The 15055-nt window shown below is 40.6% G+C and overlaps 1 protein-coding gene across 3 annotated transcripts in view; it reads left to right on the forward strand.

Annotated features, from left to right (window-relative positions):
• The first annotated feature begins 355 nt into the window (after positions 1 to 355).
• The window catches only part of atf7a (activating transcription factor 7a), a 37912-nt gene continuing 23212 nt past the window's right edge, over positions 356 to 15055 (forward strand). Inside the window, exons 1-2 of one of the 3 annotated variants that reach the window (XM_077553135.1) lie at positions 2271 to 2673; positions 14503 to 14574. In XM_077553135.1, the coding sequence (XP_077409261.1) occupies positions 2647 to 2673; positions 14503 to 14574 (99 nt within the window). In that variant the 5' untranslated portion in view covers positions 2271 to 2646. Of the gene's footprint in view, positions 763 to 2270; positions 2674 to 14502; positions 14575 to 15055 lie in introns of those variants that run through there. The other 2 variants (XM_077553128.1, XM_077553145.1) reach the window with 2 other exon arrangements.

A 15055-nucleotide genomic window follows, 5' to 3' on the forward strand; every position in this document is an offset into this window, starting at 1 on the left:
AATTAAAACGATAGCTTAAATGTGATTCCAATTAGCAACACGAGAGACATATTGTAAGTGCCAACAGAGATGTTTTGGTAATATGACGTAGCACCAGCTGTTGCAATACATTCTGGAATTTGTAGTAGTGTAAGCGCTGTGAGCATCATGCTGGCATTTGCGCATTAGTTGCGGCTCAAGTGAACGCAAGTCATGGTTGAAAGACAGCGTTAAAATAAATAATGTAATATAAAAACATTTTTGTATCACCATCTTTTTGTCAAGGCCAGGGCTGCCTTGATGTGGAGTTGAATAACCCTTACGGATATGAAATCCAATGATGTAAAGTTTACATCAATACATTAGTTAAGTCACTAAACTCGCGCGCGCACTGGGGTCACGTACTTTTCGAACTTCTTTGAAACCTTTAATGTTGCCTTTAAAAAGTCTGTGCAGCCCAACTTACTTTCTCTTCCCAAAGCAGCGTTTCACGAGAGACGATTTAGTGGGCTTATTCCTCCCGCTTTGTGTGTCTTCATTTCCTCGTGTATTTTGTTTATAATATGATAGGTAATAACCATAATTGAGCAGATCAAAAGAGCGAAGTGCCGCAAACGTCACAATCGCTCACCAGCGGCCGCAACAGCAGCGTCAGCGTCACACAGACAAAAGAAGGTTGAACACAACTTGGAAGATCGCAAATATTCTTGCCAGCAATCCACAGATCCGATTCTTCCAACTTGCTGTGCATATAACTCACTTATTAGGGGACACACTCCACAGGTAAGTCAAAAATATTCTCGCTCATTGGCTTTGACCAATGACCACATTCTCTCATTCTTACCCGCACATGGATCAATCAACACATTAAAAAAAAGCCATTCAGAATTGTTAAAAAAAAAAAAAAGTTGGGCAAACCCTTATGTATAACTTTTGGAAGTAAATAATAGTAATACGTGCCACAAAATATTCACAGTGATCCATTGGGGGTCTCCAATTAAAAAGAAACCAACTTAAAACAACTCTGCATCCTTGACATATTTCCGTCCTTGAGCAAGATATTGAACGCCCAGTTGCTCCTGATTCTGCGTCATGAGTAGTCTAATGTAAAGCGCTTTGAGGGCCTTGTAAGGTGGAAAAGCGCTATTTAAATGAAGTAACATATCACAAATTATTATTCACAGTGGTCCAATTAAAAAGAAACCGACTTAAACAACTCTGCATCCTTGACACATTTCAATCAAAGACATGTTTGAATGTAAGCGCAACGTCCATTTACCAGTTATTAAGCAAATGACAAAGGGACAAAGCTGAGTTTTCACACTTTTTGTTTTACAAAGCGAGTATGATCATCTTTAACCTATCACGATAATACTTAAGTAATGCGCTTAAATCGAGATGTCATTAGAAATCACTGTCACTTTGATGCTTTACCTTTGCACTTATTCATCAAGATGTCATTATAAATTAAACTTTCTCTTCGCGCTTTCTGTATGAGTGTATGGCTACTTATTGTGGCATAATTAGACACTATTTATTGTTACATTATTCATTAATTGCCACGTAGAAGCATGCTACACTTTAAATCTCTGCCTCCTTTTCTTGCTTAGATTAGATGTACATTTTCTAATTTCTATTTTGAAGAGAGAGAGCGAGTGAGTTTGAGTACTTTAATAAAAAAAATAAAACTAAAGGGCGGTGCATGTGCAACACCGTGAAGGACTTCAGTTCTCGCGATAACTTTGACGTCGAGGGGAGTGTCAAATTCCAGGGGAAAGGAAAGGAGAACCAGAGAGAGGCGCAATAGTGAGTTTGTAAACACTTTATTATCTTTTAAATTCAATGTGAATGTGCCACTGACGTTACCCAGTGATAAAGTAGCTTTTCGCATGCTCGTTTTCATGCTGTGTTGGTGTTTTTCAACGTCAAGTCTGCTCCAACCTTTCATTCGGACTCGCTTTGAACTAAAGTGTTACTCTGCTAACAAGTAAAGTGATACATGTAGTTTATTTTCCACATAATTTTGTCAATTTGATGGCCCGTAAAGTTTGTCGTGCACGTCGGCTCAAGTCGGCTACGTGTGCATTAGCGTTTATTTGACATTGCTGTCATGTGGGAAACTGTCAATAGGTGTCATTACCCACGCCGAGAGTGCTTTTTGGCCTGTTGTTAACGCTAGCACAGCAGTTAGCCATTAGTTGTTTCTGTTCTTTTCTTTTTTTTTTGTCTCGTGGATACAAAAAGTAGATTTCGGGGCTTTTAGCCAATGAGCGTCTGCTAGACGAGCCAAGTGACAACCTCGGTGGCTTTGATTGCCCTACATGTTATTGATTGACGTGCGCGTGTGCCAATCGAATAAGAGAATCGGCTGCCGTATTACGGTAAAAGGCGGGGCGACGCTTGCCTGAAATTGATGGAGGCAACAACAAAAAAAACTGGCAAAATAGGAGGAACTCGTAACAAACTGCGGTGCGGTTACGGACAAGTTCATTTAATGCTAATAAGATTCTCTCTCTTGAGCCTATTGGACGTCGCAGAAGTGTGTTTTCTACTCAGCTGCCGTATCGAATACATTTGGGATTGCAAGAACAGGCTCGTAACTCGTCTCAAGTAATGATGATATGTTAATGATACCTGAGCTGCTGAACTTCTTGGGATTCAAGCATTATGCTTGTCAACGCCTTCATGAGGAATGTAGGTCATGTTTATAGCACACTTTTGTATTCTAAAGCAAACAGGCATAATCTATTCACCGTTCACAAATTGGACATGCTAATTAAAACGTATGAATGTGACACCAGCACACTGTCACATATTGTTTGTTTGCTTTTCCACTTATTGGCATTAGAACACTGGCCCTGCAAAGACCCTTATGTAATGGCCGTTTGTTATCATCCTTGCAACAAATCAATCGCCTTTTGGGGGGGCCTCACAATATCTATGAACTCACCACTTTTTGCAAGCGTGTGTAATGCATGTCATAGCTTGGCGTCAAAGTTTAAAGAACAAATTAATGATCCTGTGAAGGATTAGCCATGATAAAGTGATGCGATGGTCCATTCACCACATCACCTCTTCTTCTGACGAGTGGATGGCCGGGACCGTCAACATTAATGTTTGCAAATGAGTGTGTCCTGGTTGAGAATGTTTGTTTTAATGGTCATACGACATCTTGTTGGTGGAACATGGTGCCCAAAGTTTGATGTTAATTTTGAGGATTTGTTAATTGAATTTCTTTCTTGGAAGAATACCCTCTGCATTGTTTCCCACAGATTTAAAATCTATTTGGGTGGGGATGGGAGGCGGGTTGGACGGGAGGTGGGTCTCAGTCCTGTTACTACGTCTCCTCTAGCCTCAGGATCCACGAGTGACGGCGAACTAACGTTACATGCGGTATATCCTGTTGCGACATGTTTTTATTTCTTTTTAAATATATATATATATTTAAATTTTCTTGAAAACTTCTTGGGTCGTGGCCAATTTACTTCGGTGGCCTGCCCAAGTATTAACATGGTGTGAGAAACACTGCTCTGTCCTTTCTGCAATGCACTGCACGATGTGATCGCATGGCATGAATTTAGCTTAGCTTTTAGACCTGTGGTGGGTATTGGATTTCATTTGTTCCGTTGTCCAAATCTCAGGTCCACTTGCTTACATAAATAAATGTACACGCTCAGCTTAGAAGGTCATAACCCACATTAACAGCACCTCAGGATCCCACTTGTGGACCAATAGTCAACTTTCGTTCTTATTCTTTTCTTCTTGGGGGGGGGGTCTCTCCCCGGGGTGGGTGTTTCTCCCCCCCCCCCTCCCCCTGCCCCCCCCCCCCTCTGGCAATTCAAGCCTCCAATTCCAACGCCATGGCTGCCGTGTGAGCTATTAATACAGTTTGTTTAGTCAGTTTCCTAGCAAGCTACATCAAACACTGGGTGGCTGTGACTGCTTATAGCTGAGAGAGACTTGTTCCCTTACACCTGCTGAGTCGGAGAAACCCAAGTTAAAGGGACGGAGCTTGGCTGCTGCTCAATGGGAAATAGGAAACAAATCTGGACATTTTGAAGGCTTCCATGTCACCTTGGATAAAAGGAGGGGAAATAGGCACACTTGATATCAAGTGTTGAAATGAATAGGATTAAAACAGTGCTACAATAGATCCTACCATTTTCAACACCGTCCCTTCTTGGGAACCCCCCACACTCTGCACACACTCTGTCTTATATTTACTGGACTGTACACTCTGAATTAAATGCACAAACAACAACATTCGTGTTGCCATCGGACAACAACAACATGGAAGTAAACAATAATACATAAATAATAACCATTCAAAATGCTACGCAGTGTTTAGTTAAAAGTGGAAGTCATGTCAAAAAATGTATATACCGTTTAGGCACCCTCACTAGTCTAAACATAGTTTTCTGATTAATATTGCAATTGTGGAATATGAATTAAGCAGCAAATCCTCTGTTTTTATCCAATCTCGGGGTGGCTGTTTTGCCATCTGCTGTGGACTGTAAACGATATAACAGTGCCAAAGGGCTCAAGTAACGTCAATCAGGGCTCACCTGTTTTCGGCACTGTGATGTCATTTACACTCAACACCAAGTGGCAAAATGGCTTGCCCCTGAGATGGATGAAAATGAAAACAGTTGGATTTTGCTGCTGTATTTATATTCCACAATCAGGCAAGTATAACATTAATGGACTATGGAAGAACAAGCCCGCTAAAAAGATAAAGTAGTCCAAACTAAGAGGGTCAACAAATTAATAGTTTGTGAGGTTTTTATTTTTATATGTGACACATCACAATGTAACTTTATCAATGCAACTGCTTTGTGGTAGCGTCTTCCGCAAATAAGCATTTACGGTACACTGCTGGAGGAGCATGGATTCAAACATTGCACATTACAATGTACACAAAACCAGTGTAGAATCCTTAAAAATGTGTTTTGCTACCAAGCATGGTACAAGGTTGAATGGTATATTTTGTCTTGATAGTTATTTTATTTAATTAGATTTTTAGTAAATGCAATTGTGTTGTTTTAAATTAAAAATCAATCATTGTAAATATTGACTGATAAGAATTGCCTATATTGTGATACATTTTTCAGACATATGCAGCCCTGGTATGCACATTTTATTTAAAATGGAGTAATGGAAATGGACTGCTATTTATATAGCGCTTTTTTTAGCTATAGTGCCTAAACCACTTTGCATAGCTTGGGAGAATTTTTAGAAGAGACTGCCGAGAATCGTCCGTGGCAGTTCTACCAGTGTTGACATTATATTTTGACTTTAATTTCTTTCACACTTGAAACATGAAGCATAAATATTCAGCCAGACAGACAGTTCATTAGTTACACTCGGAAATGACGTGACGTCATCTTTAGTAGACGTCTCCATGAAATGAGATTGAGGAAATCGCCCAAATGTTTCTACCTCCTCTCGCTTGCTCCGCTGTTGATATGAATTGAGACGCTACACGCGGGACCATGTATACTTCCGTAAACACTGTGCCACGTGACGTAATTTTTTTTGTACGTGTCACTCGACGTCATGCTATGTGTGCAACTGCACATGCGTGTCACATTATCTTCATGACAAAAACAATGAACGAGTACATAAAAAGATGGGCTTTAACAAAAAATCCAAAGTAGGCAACAGGCCCTTCAGTATGAATGTAGCCAAACGTGAGCGTTTTTGGAATGTGGGAGGAAGCTGGAGAAAGCCTAAGCAAGCACGGGGAGAACATGTAACACAAGAGGGACAGAGGCAAGATTCAGACCCTCAACCTCAACTGAGTGAGCTGTGCTAACCCCTAATCCACTATGCTACTCGCTTTCTGTGCATCATTACATTTTTTGCGTTTATTTATTTTCACAATGTCATGATAATGCTGTTTACTGTGATCGTTTAGGTCAATTGTGAAATTTTCATACTGTTTCCTCTCTCTGAAAATGGTCATCTTGTTGTGGCTGGTAGTTCTTCCCAACTGTTGCCACCATGGGACACATATATCCTATTGTCACAAAGTTGCAAGACACTTATTGTATGCAGAAGCTAAGAACATTAAACGTTTAGTTAAAAAACAGCCTCTGAAAAGTGAAAACACATGTATTGTATATTTTCGAACGCCGTCTCAAATGAGTTTGATGTACTGCCTAAAGCATGCTTTTCGCCATAATGTCCTCCAGCCAGAGGCTGAGCTGCACTGTATTTGTTTACAGAGTGAAGTAGTGGCTAAAGCATGTACACTACCTGTCGCTTGCCTAATATGTTCCATGTAAGAGTTTGGTTCTCTCTCTCTACTGTACCGGAATAATCAAAATAAAAAGACGTAATTTCTTACTAGCTGTCGCGACTCACCAGTTGAGAAACACTGCTTGAGCACATGTTTAAAATAACAGGTGCTGTAGCTCCTAAATCGAAATTTTCTTTTCCCCTCATTGAGGCGTGTATGGTGGACTTCCCCGCCAAAAATCAAATATGACAGTTCATGTCGGTGCCGGCCAAGTTCACGTCTCGTGTGTCCTCATAAGATTTAAACATGTTGCTGCTCTCCCAAACAAATTCGTTGCTTGCCACTCCTGGTCCGCACCCTTGCTCTAACGAGCTCTGCAAAGTCCCGTGTGCACACCACTCTTTGCTCAAATAGGCTCAGCCAACTGGAAGTATTTTGTGAGGGCTCTGGCACCGATGTGTCGGTGAAACAAGACTTGAGTGTTAAGCATGAGATCGGCGACGGATGCACAACATTGCGACCTGTTTCGCACCTGGTGTCATGCAAGGCTTTGACTGGAGCTGTTGGCTCAGCCACAGCTGAACTCACAGACAGACTCACAAGAAGGGAAATCGACTCACCTCAGCACTGGGATGACGTTCAGAAATTTCAACTTCATATGAACAATGAAAAGAAGGCTTTTTGTGGCCTCATACATGTTGATAGTTGCGTGCTGTTGTTCAGTGAGATAAATTAGCATAATCACAGCCAGGCGTCACCGTTGAAACATTAATGTGCGTGTCGTCGTGTGCTGAAAGACTATAATCATCAAGTCGCACTAGGGGTGTGTAAATTTTTTTAACATTTAGTATGATTCAGAATCAATTTTAAGTCCCAAAAGCGATTTTATTGAAATTATTTTATACTGTCTTGCCCTTGTTTGTGTGTGCCTTTATTGGGATCGCTGTTCATGTTCTACACGATTAGGCCACTGTGGGGCAGTGTGCAGAGTTCCCGGAGTCTAAAAAAAGTCTGAAAAAGTCTCAAATTCAAATACTTTAATTTGAGGCCTTAAATATCTTTAAATACCCATATTGTCTTTAAATACCCATATTTTCATCCCAGGTCTAAAATTTTATTTACCCAAGTCTTAAATTTTTTATATTCACTCTGTCCATTCCGAGAACTTTCTGTAGAAAAAAAAATGTGCCTGTTGCGTTGTTGTATCTACTGTCTGCGTTCTGGGGGGAAATTTGAGCGGGTGCGTTTGTATTGTAGTCAATGTAGTTCGGGCGGGCGGACAGTTCGTAGCGGTTAGCATAGCATCTCGCTTGTTGCATTTGGATCACGGCAGATAAAAGCATTCGATCGCCGCAAATAGTTTTAAATTGGGTGGGGGTCGCTGACTGTGCCTGTAGCGGACATTGAGTTTGATGATCTGGCAGCATTCTCAGCAATTAGTGTTGTATTTGTCTTCATTTATTATATTAACAGCTTTGATTCGAAGTTAGCACATGTCGCTATCCCTTCACTTCGCGCCTCCCTTCTTCGGCTGTCTATGAAGTACGGCATTATGTGGGTGCGACCCAGTGTGCCACCAAGTGTTCAGACGGAGATACTACCGTTTGTGTGGAAACCTGTTAAATGGGAGCTACTCTGGCACACTGTTGTATTGAATTTAATTATTTGTACTTGCCTTGAAAAAAAATTGTTATTTTTTTTTTTTGAGAGAGAGAGCTCAGTATTGGTTATTCGTTGATTTTACCGATTCGACATGTCATCATCATTGCTCTCTCTTTTTATTTTTATTTTGTATGTGCGTGTGAGTGTGTACTCATTAATTCACCTAAAACCTATTAAAAATCCCATACTGTTCACCTAAACCGAATACTTTAGAATCCAGCTAGAGTCCTGAGGTTGTCAGGAGACCCGAGGAAGGATCAAAGAAAAGAAAGGAAAGTGAAATCCAGCACCGACCAGACATCACCTACTACCCAGCGGGTTACCAACCAGAGTCTTTCACCAACCCCACAAACGTCTAAATTCCAACAAATTAGGGAAACCTCAAGAGACCAAAGGAGAGACTGAGGAAAGGAAGGAAGGATAGATGAAGCAGAGTGAGATCCACAGACATCAGCTTCCACCGATTCAACGACTAGAGGAAGAAGCAGATTGTGTTTGAATTTCGATAGATGCTGGTGTGGTGGATCTGGCATGCATGAACACCTCCACCAAAGAGGGGAGCCGTCGACCCTGGCCAGGACAGAGCAAGCACAACCCCCAGGGCCCCCCAGGCCACGGCAGCGCCAAGGCACAACCGCCGGTTTTATTGTATATTGTACAGGCTGTCTGAACACTGGTAAAAGTACAAATGGCCCTAGAAATTTGATAATAAATGTGTTGAAATCAACACTTTAATATATAATATACAATGTTTTACAGTTATGTTTTACTAATTGTGAATTACTTGATCTCTTATTATGAATCGTTACGTTATTTATTATCTTATTTTTTTCTCTCTTAGTACAGCTATCTCTTTTGTTTTTTGTTTTGCCAAGTGGTGTCGTGTTTGCGGCGATGAAGTGGCGAGTTCTGGTGATGTGCTGTGTTGCTGTCATCCTCAAAAACTGAATGTTTGCTCAATCATTGACATTGCATCATCAAAGAAAGCAAGTGATTTACAACATTCAAGATTGCTGAATCATTTGTAAAATAAGTAATTAAAAATACACACGAGGGGACAATTAAAAGTATTGATTTTTTATTTTTTTTTAAATTGGCCACATTCTGATGTGATGTATCAGCTCAAGGCTAGTGAGATACAGGGCCAGTGCTGGTTCTGGCAGGGTCACCACCCGAAGAGGCTTAACGTAGAACCCTGCATTAGCTACAGCATTATAGCGCAGTGTTGGCCACTTGATTGCAATGTTTTTTTCTGAGAGGAGTTTTGCCGTAGTGGAAGTGGCTGCGATAAGTGAAGCAAAGCAAAGCCCCTGTCCTCCGGCGTGCGCAAATGAAGCGCCTGTGTACACTCCGGCAGTGAAACGCTAGTGAGTAAAACGAGGCGAAACACTCCCTTCACTTTTAGTGTGAATGTAGCATTATAATTATGTGTCTCAGTGTGTCCACTACCGCGTACTGTACCTTTCAAGTTTTTATCTCCACCGAGTTTATGCAGTTAGTCAGAATGGGGACTGTCGGCGTGTTTCTGTAAAATGGGTAAATGTCAGTTTAACAAGAATTGGCTTGAAAGTTTTGAGAGAGTTTTGCAGCTGGTTGGAAGAGGACGAGGTAGAAGGCGATAGGCACTTGGCTCGTTGCAAAGTACACAAAATAACAAAACAAATTAAGTTGGAGACTTTGGGCGTGAAGGCCCGCGAGTCACACGCGAAAGCCAGAAAGCACCAGCCTGCTATGACTTGAAATTTTTTCTCATAATGGTCTAAAAAAAAAAAAAAAGGTCTAAAATTTAGGTTGGGGATTCCTGCAAGAACCCAGAGTGTGGTTCCGCGTGTACTGATATACTGTTAAGTTGTAGCCACATTAGAGAGTAGAAGGAAAAAGTCACGATCAAGTTATTCCAATAAAAGTTGTTTATTTGCATATGCCGGTGAGTAATGTTAAGCTGCTTCTCTGTATACATTCCTGAAGAATGTATACAAAGTGTTACGCGTAGCGCGCTAATTAGCATTGGCGAGTCAGACTGGACTAGATCATGACGATTCTTTGCACATCTATAAATTTAAGCAGAAATCATTGTCAATCAAATCATTTGGAATCTAGTTCTGAATTGAAAATCGATTCTGAATTGAATCACAGACCCAAAAAACCCTATCAAATCGTGACACAAAGATTCCCACCCCTAAGTCGCACACATCAATGGCGTCAGGCCGCAACCTCTTATATTAGTTTGGAAAATATAATATTTTTGTTGTTTTTCCAAATTTTTGACCAATCTAACGTGTTTAAATGGTTTGCTCTTTTTGGTGATGCAATGTCAATGGTTAAACAAATGTGCAATTTTTCTGGAAAGTGATAATTTTGGAGGTACAGTACAAGGATTCCACCCGACTCCAGCGATGTGGAATGTTTAAGTCTTTTTGGGGTCATTGGGGAAGAGCGCCGAGTGGAGTAATTACTTATGCACTGTGGAGACAGACAGTATGTCATCCAAGAGCAACTTTAAGTGTGCGCACATACATTTTTAACATCTTGTGCATACGTGTGTTACTGTTACTGCTACTTACTATTAGCTTTAGCCAGCAACCAGAAATTGGCTGTAGTAGAATGATTGATATTAGGGGTGCAGCGATCACAATTTTCTGTCCAATCAACTGATCCCCTATCTTTTAAAAAGTCTGACCTGCTGATCCCGATTTTTCCCGATACCTATTTTTTTCATTAAAAGCAACATATACCTTCAGTGTTCCAATCTTGTTTTATTGGAATACATTGAACAATATCGGTGAAATAATATAAATGGGTTGTTTTAACTGCACATGAAGTAGTTCTCTCAAATAAAAATCCTTTTAGTCATCTCAGCAGAACACGACAGTGGCTGACTTTTTCAGACCTCTGAGGAGGGAGATGAGATTGGTGGAAAAGATCAGTTTATTTTTAAGGGATCGGCCGATCACCGATCTTCCGATTGCTGCATTAGGTAATATTATTGGTCACATTTTTATTTTGTGGGGGGGGGGGGCGGGAGTCACTCTTCGGTAAAACAAAATGTACATACATTGTTATGTTGGATCGCGGTTACACTTTGAATCTGTACACCACGGTTTGGGAATCGCAGATTTTTTTTCTTTTCTTTTTTTTTTCTGGAGAGCTCAGTATTGTTCATTCGATTTGACATGTCATCATTGCTCTCCTTTTTTTTAATTAATTTTTTTATTTATATATATTTTTTATTTTTTTTTGAATGTGTATGTGCGTGTGTGCGTGCGAGTGTGTGTGTATTCATTAGTTCACCTAAAACCTATTTAAAAAAATCCCATACCGTTCACCTAAACCAAACACTTCTGGCCAGAGTCGTGAGGTCGTCAGGAGACCTGAGGAAGGACCAAAGAAAAGAGAGGAAAGTGAAATCCAGCACCGACCAGACACCACCCACCAGGCCACTAACCAGAGTCCTTCACCAACCCCAGAGACATCTAAACTCCAACAAATCAGGGAGACCTCAAGAGACCAAAGGAGAGACTGAGAAAAGGAAGGACAGACAAAGCAGAGTGAGATCCACAGACACCAGCTTCCACCGATTCAATGACCTGAGGAAGAAACAGATTGTGTCTTAGTTTGGATAGATGCTGGTGTGGTGGATCTGGCATGCATGAAAGTCTCCACCAAAGAGGGGAGCCGTCGACCCCCGCCAGGACAGAGCAAGCGCAACACCTCAGGGCCCCCCAGGCCGCGGCAGCGCCAAAGGACGACCCCCGGGCCCCGCAGGGCCACCGGCCAGAGAGCACACCCAGGAGCAGGAGCGCCCCCCACCCCAACGCGGCCCGCGCCCCCAACCCAACGCAGCAGGACACTGCAGGCCCGCCAGGCACCCCATCGGTACACAGCGCCCCCACCCCCCCCCTCCCATTGGTCGATATTCAGAGTTAATTTTTCCAGTTAACAAGAATTGTTTTTTTGCGATAGTAAGGGCTACAAGTGTAGATTGAAATTGTTTATGTGGTAAGTCAGTTGTTCTTAGGTCACCTAGCAACCACAAGTTTGGAGATAAAGGTATCCTACAGTCCAAGATAGCGGAAAGTTTTTCTAAGACTTTCGTCCAGAAATACATAACCGGAGTACATAACCATAAAGCAGGAACATAAGTGTCTGTAGTGTTTTGTAAACATTGGAGACAAATGTCGGAGTCTGAGAGTCCCATTTTCTTCATCATATATTGAGTAATGTATGTTTTATGAATAATTTTATATAGGATAAGTTGTAAATTTGTGTGTTTTGTCCTTTTAAATGCGTTTTCACAAACTTGAATCCAAAAGTCAGATTCCGGTGCTATAGACAAGTCTGTCTCCCATTTCGAGATGGGTAAAGACATTTTATCAGTATATGAAAGTAACTTATATATTTTTGAAAGTTTTTTTGTTGTTGTCGGAGAAAGCTTGGTAATATCTTTAGCTAAAACAGGCGGTTGGAGCGTACCCCGAAGTGTTGGAATTTTTTTCTTTATCATATTTTTAACTTGTAGATAATGTAAAAAATTTCCGTTTTTTATTTTGTATTTTTGGAGCAAGGATGTATATAATATAAACATATTATCTGAGAAGAGATGGTGGAGATGTGTAATTCCTTTTTGCTCCCACACACCTAAATAAAACGATTGGTTGTTAAGTTGAAAGTCGGGGTTATGCCATAGGGGAGAAAGCCCACAGGGCTCCACTTGGGCTTTTGTAATTTCTAGTGCCTTCCACCAGGCAGTCAGGGTGGCGGAAATCATTGGGTTTTTAAAATAATTATGTCGCTTAATCGATGTTGTAATAAAGAGTAAATCTAGAAGTCTGAGGTTATTAATCGCAGAGTTGAGGTTCAAGTGACATCTGTGACTGACCATGCCAATGTGTTTGCTGCCTCTTGGCCAAAGTCAGCTGCAATAGACTCCAGTACGTGCTCGACCTTAATGAGAATAAGCAAAGCAGTGTAGAAAATGTATGGTTTAGTATTTTCTGTTCCGAAAATGTCACCATTTTAATGTACAGCATAAAGAGAAAATAATTGTAATTGGATAACTTCAGATTGGAATCAAGTCTTTTTAAATTTCAATACAATCCGATACATGCCTGACACCGATTCCTGACTTGCACAAATCCGTGTCCGCCCAAACAACACAATAAATACAGTAGAAAACAACCACTGTATATATATTGAAACTTCAGTGAAAGGAAAGCATATATAGCTCAACATGGTCTAAACATTAGAGGTGTATAGAAAAGTAAGTAAGTAAATTATTGGTACCCAGTTGAGTAATGCGGTTCCTTACATCTACTGTACATCAATAGTGGGAGAGTCATCCCAGGTGCCAGTACTAAACCGCATTTACACAACATCATATATAATGAAGGATGACAATTAAAAAATGTTTTTTATTGCTGCCTTATTCCTTATATTATTAGTCAGCGGCAATATAAGGTGTATTAAATGCAATGGCATTTGAATTAGCTAGGATTTTTGGGAGAAACATTTACAAAAACACAAGAAAATATCTGATTGTAAATACTGAAAAGTAATAATAGAAACATAAGACACATTTTTAATTTCAATAACATCCTTAGATTACTCTCTAACTTATCTCTGAGCTATTGCTGCTCATTCAGCCTATCAGGCCTCCGTGCTCTTTGTACAGAAGCATTATTGCATTCACTTGGAAAAACAAACAAACAAAAAAAACTGTTTTTCTGACTATTTTTTTTAGCGTTCGCATTTTTGAAGCACACAATTTCTGAGGAATATTAATATTGATTTAATATTTAAGTAATTTTATTTATTTACTTTTGCAATGTTACACAAAAAAATCGTCACAGTTTATAAAATGAAATTATCCACTATGTAACTGACTGACATGTTGCATGACAATAGTGTTTAAGAAAGACACAAATTTGTTCACAGAAAGTGGTCTCTGTTAAGAAGATATTTGTATTTGTTTAAAAAAAATACACTTAAGTACTCACTGTGAAGAAGACACCAGTTTTATTCTTTTGTTTCAGTGATGGTAAAAAAAATTAACTTATTTTCTCATAACATCAATTTTTGTCTTGAGTAGTTTTAGCGTAGATTATTGTGGATTTATTACCTGACCAATATATTGATAATCGCGGTATCGTTATATCGTGAGATAATCGTTATCATGAGCATAACCGAAAAAATTTGTCAGGAAAACAGAGGAGGTTTTTTTCCCCCAAGTGAATGCAATACACTTCCGTACCTTTTGTCATAAATTAAACAAACAAACATTAGGCCAAAAGAGAATCTGCCTGTACTGTACTGTAAAGTTGTCAGACAAATTCCGAGTTGAATAAAAACCACTGAAAAAAAAAAAGTCAGAGAGAAGGCGGGGTTTGAAAGCAAACTGGACAGTAGATGAGAAAGCGTGAGATGTCATAAGCCCGCTCGTCATTGGCCGAGCACAAGCCCCCTTGTGTGGAGAAAATATCACCAGGGAAACTTGCTCTGGCTGCCTTGGTGTGTGTTTTCCTCCTCGTCAGGGGTTGTTTTTAAATAGCCTCCTGCTCGGACTGGAGGCGCAACAAGCGAGAAAGCACCTAGTCATGTTCTCCTCTTCTGCTCCCCTGCAGTTGCATTGCAAGCTCTTTACAAAAATGGGCGACGACCGACCTTTTGTGTGCCATGCTCCTGGCTGCGGACAGGTGAGTCTTGTGTTTTGACACTTTTGTGAGTATACAAAGACGCCGTTGTTGTGAGAGACGCTGCTGTGATTCAGTCTGGAAGCCCCTGTGAGTAATCAGAGCTGTATTGTTACAACCTGTCGCTGCTGCTCCGGAGCGCCTGCAGTCACAGGTTGCAGCTGCGGCCGCCAGTGACTCACTATCATGCGGGTTCAGAGTTCCCTGCAACTCCTAATGTCTCTTCGAATTTCAAATTTCAAAGGGTTTCAAAGGAGCTGGTATCCCTTCCTGGGCTGGAAGATCAAATGACACCAATTTGTCGTCTGAATAAATGCTTTTTGTTGTTGTTTGTTGTAAGGGCAGAGTGAACACCTCGGGATGTATTTCTATTTGACACGCTCTTGTGATGCAAACATCATTCATTGAGCTTGCTTGATGCCAGCATTTGGTGTGCAGCTGTGGTACTCAGATAAATGGCTTCCCTTGGTTGTCAACAATTGGA

The sequence above is a fragment of the Vanacampus margaritifer genome, chromosome 1, assembly GCF_051991255.1.
Source record: "Vanacampus margaritifer isolate UIUO_Vmar chromosome 1, RoL_Vmar_1.0, whole genome shotgun sequence".
Lineage (NCBI taxonomy): Eukaryota > Metazoa > Chordata > Actinopteri > Syngnathiformes > Syngnathidae > Vanacampus > Vanacampus margaritifer.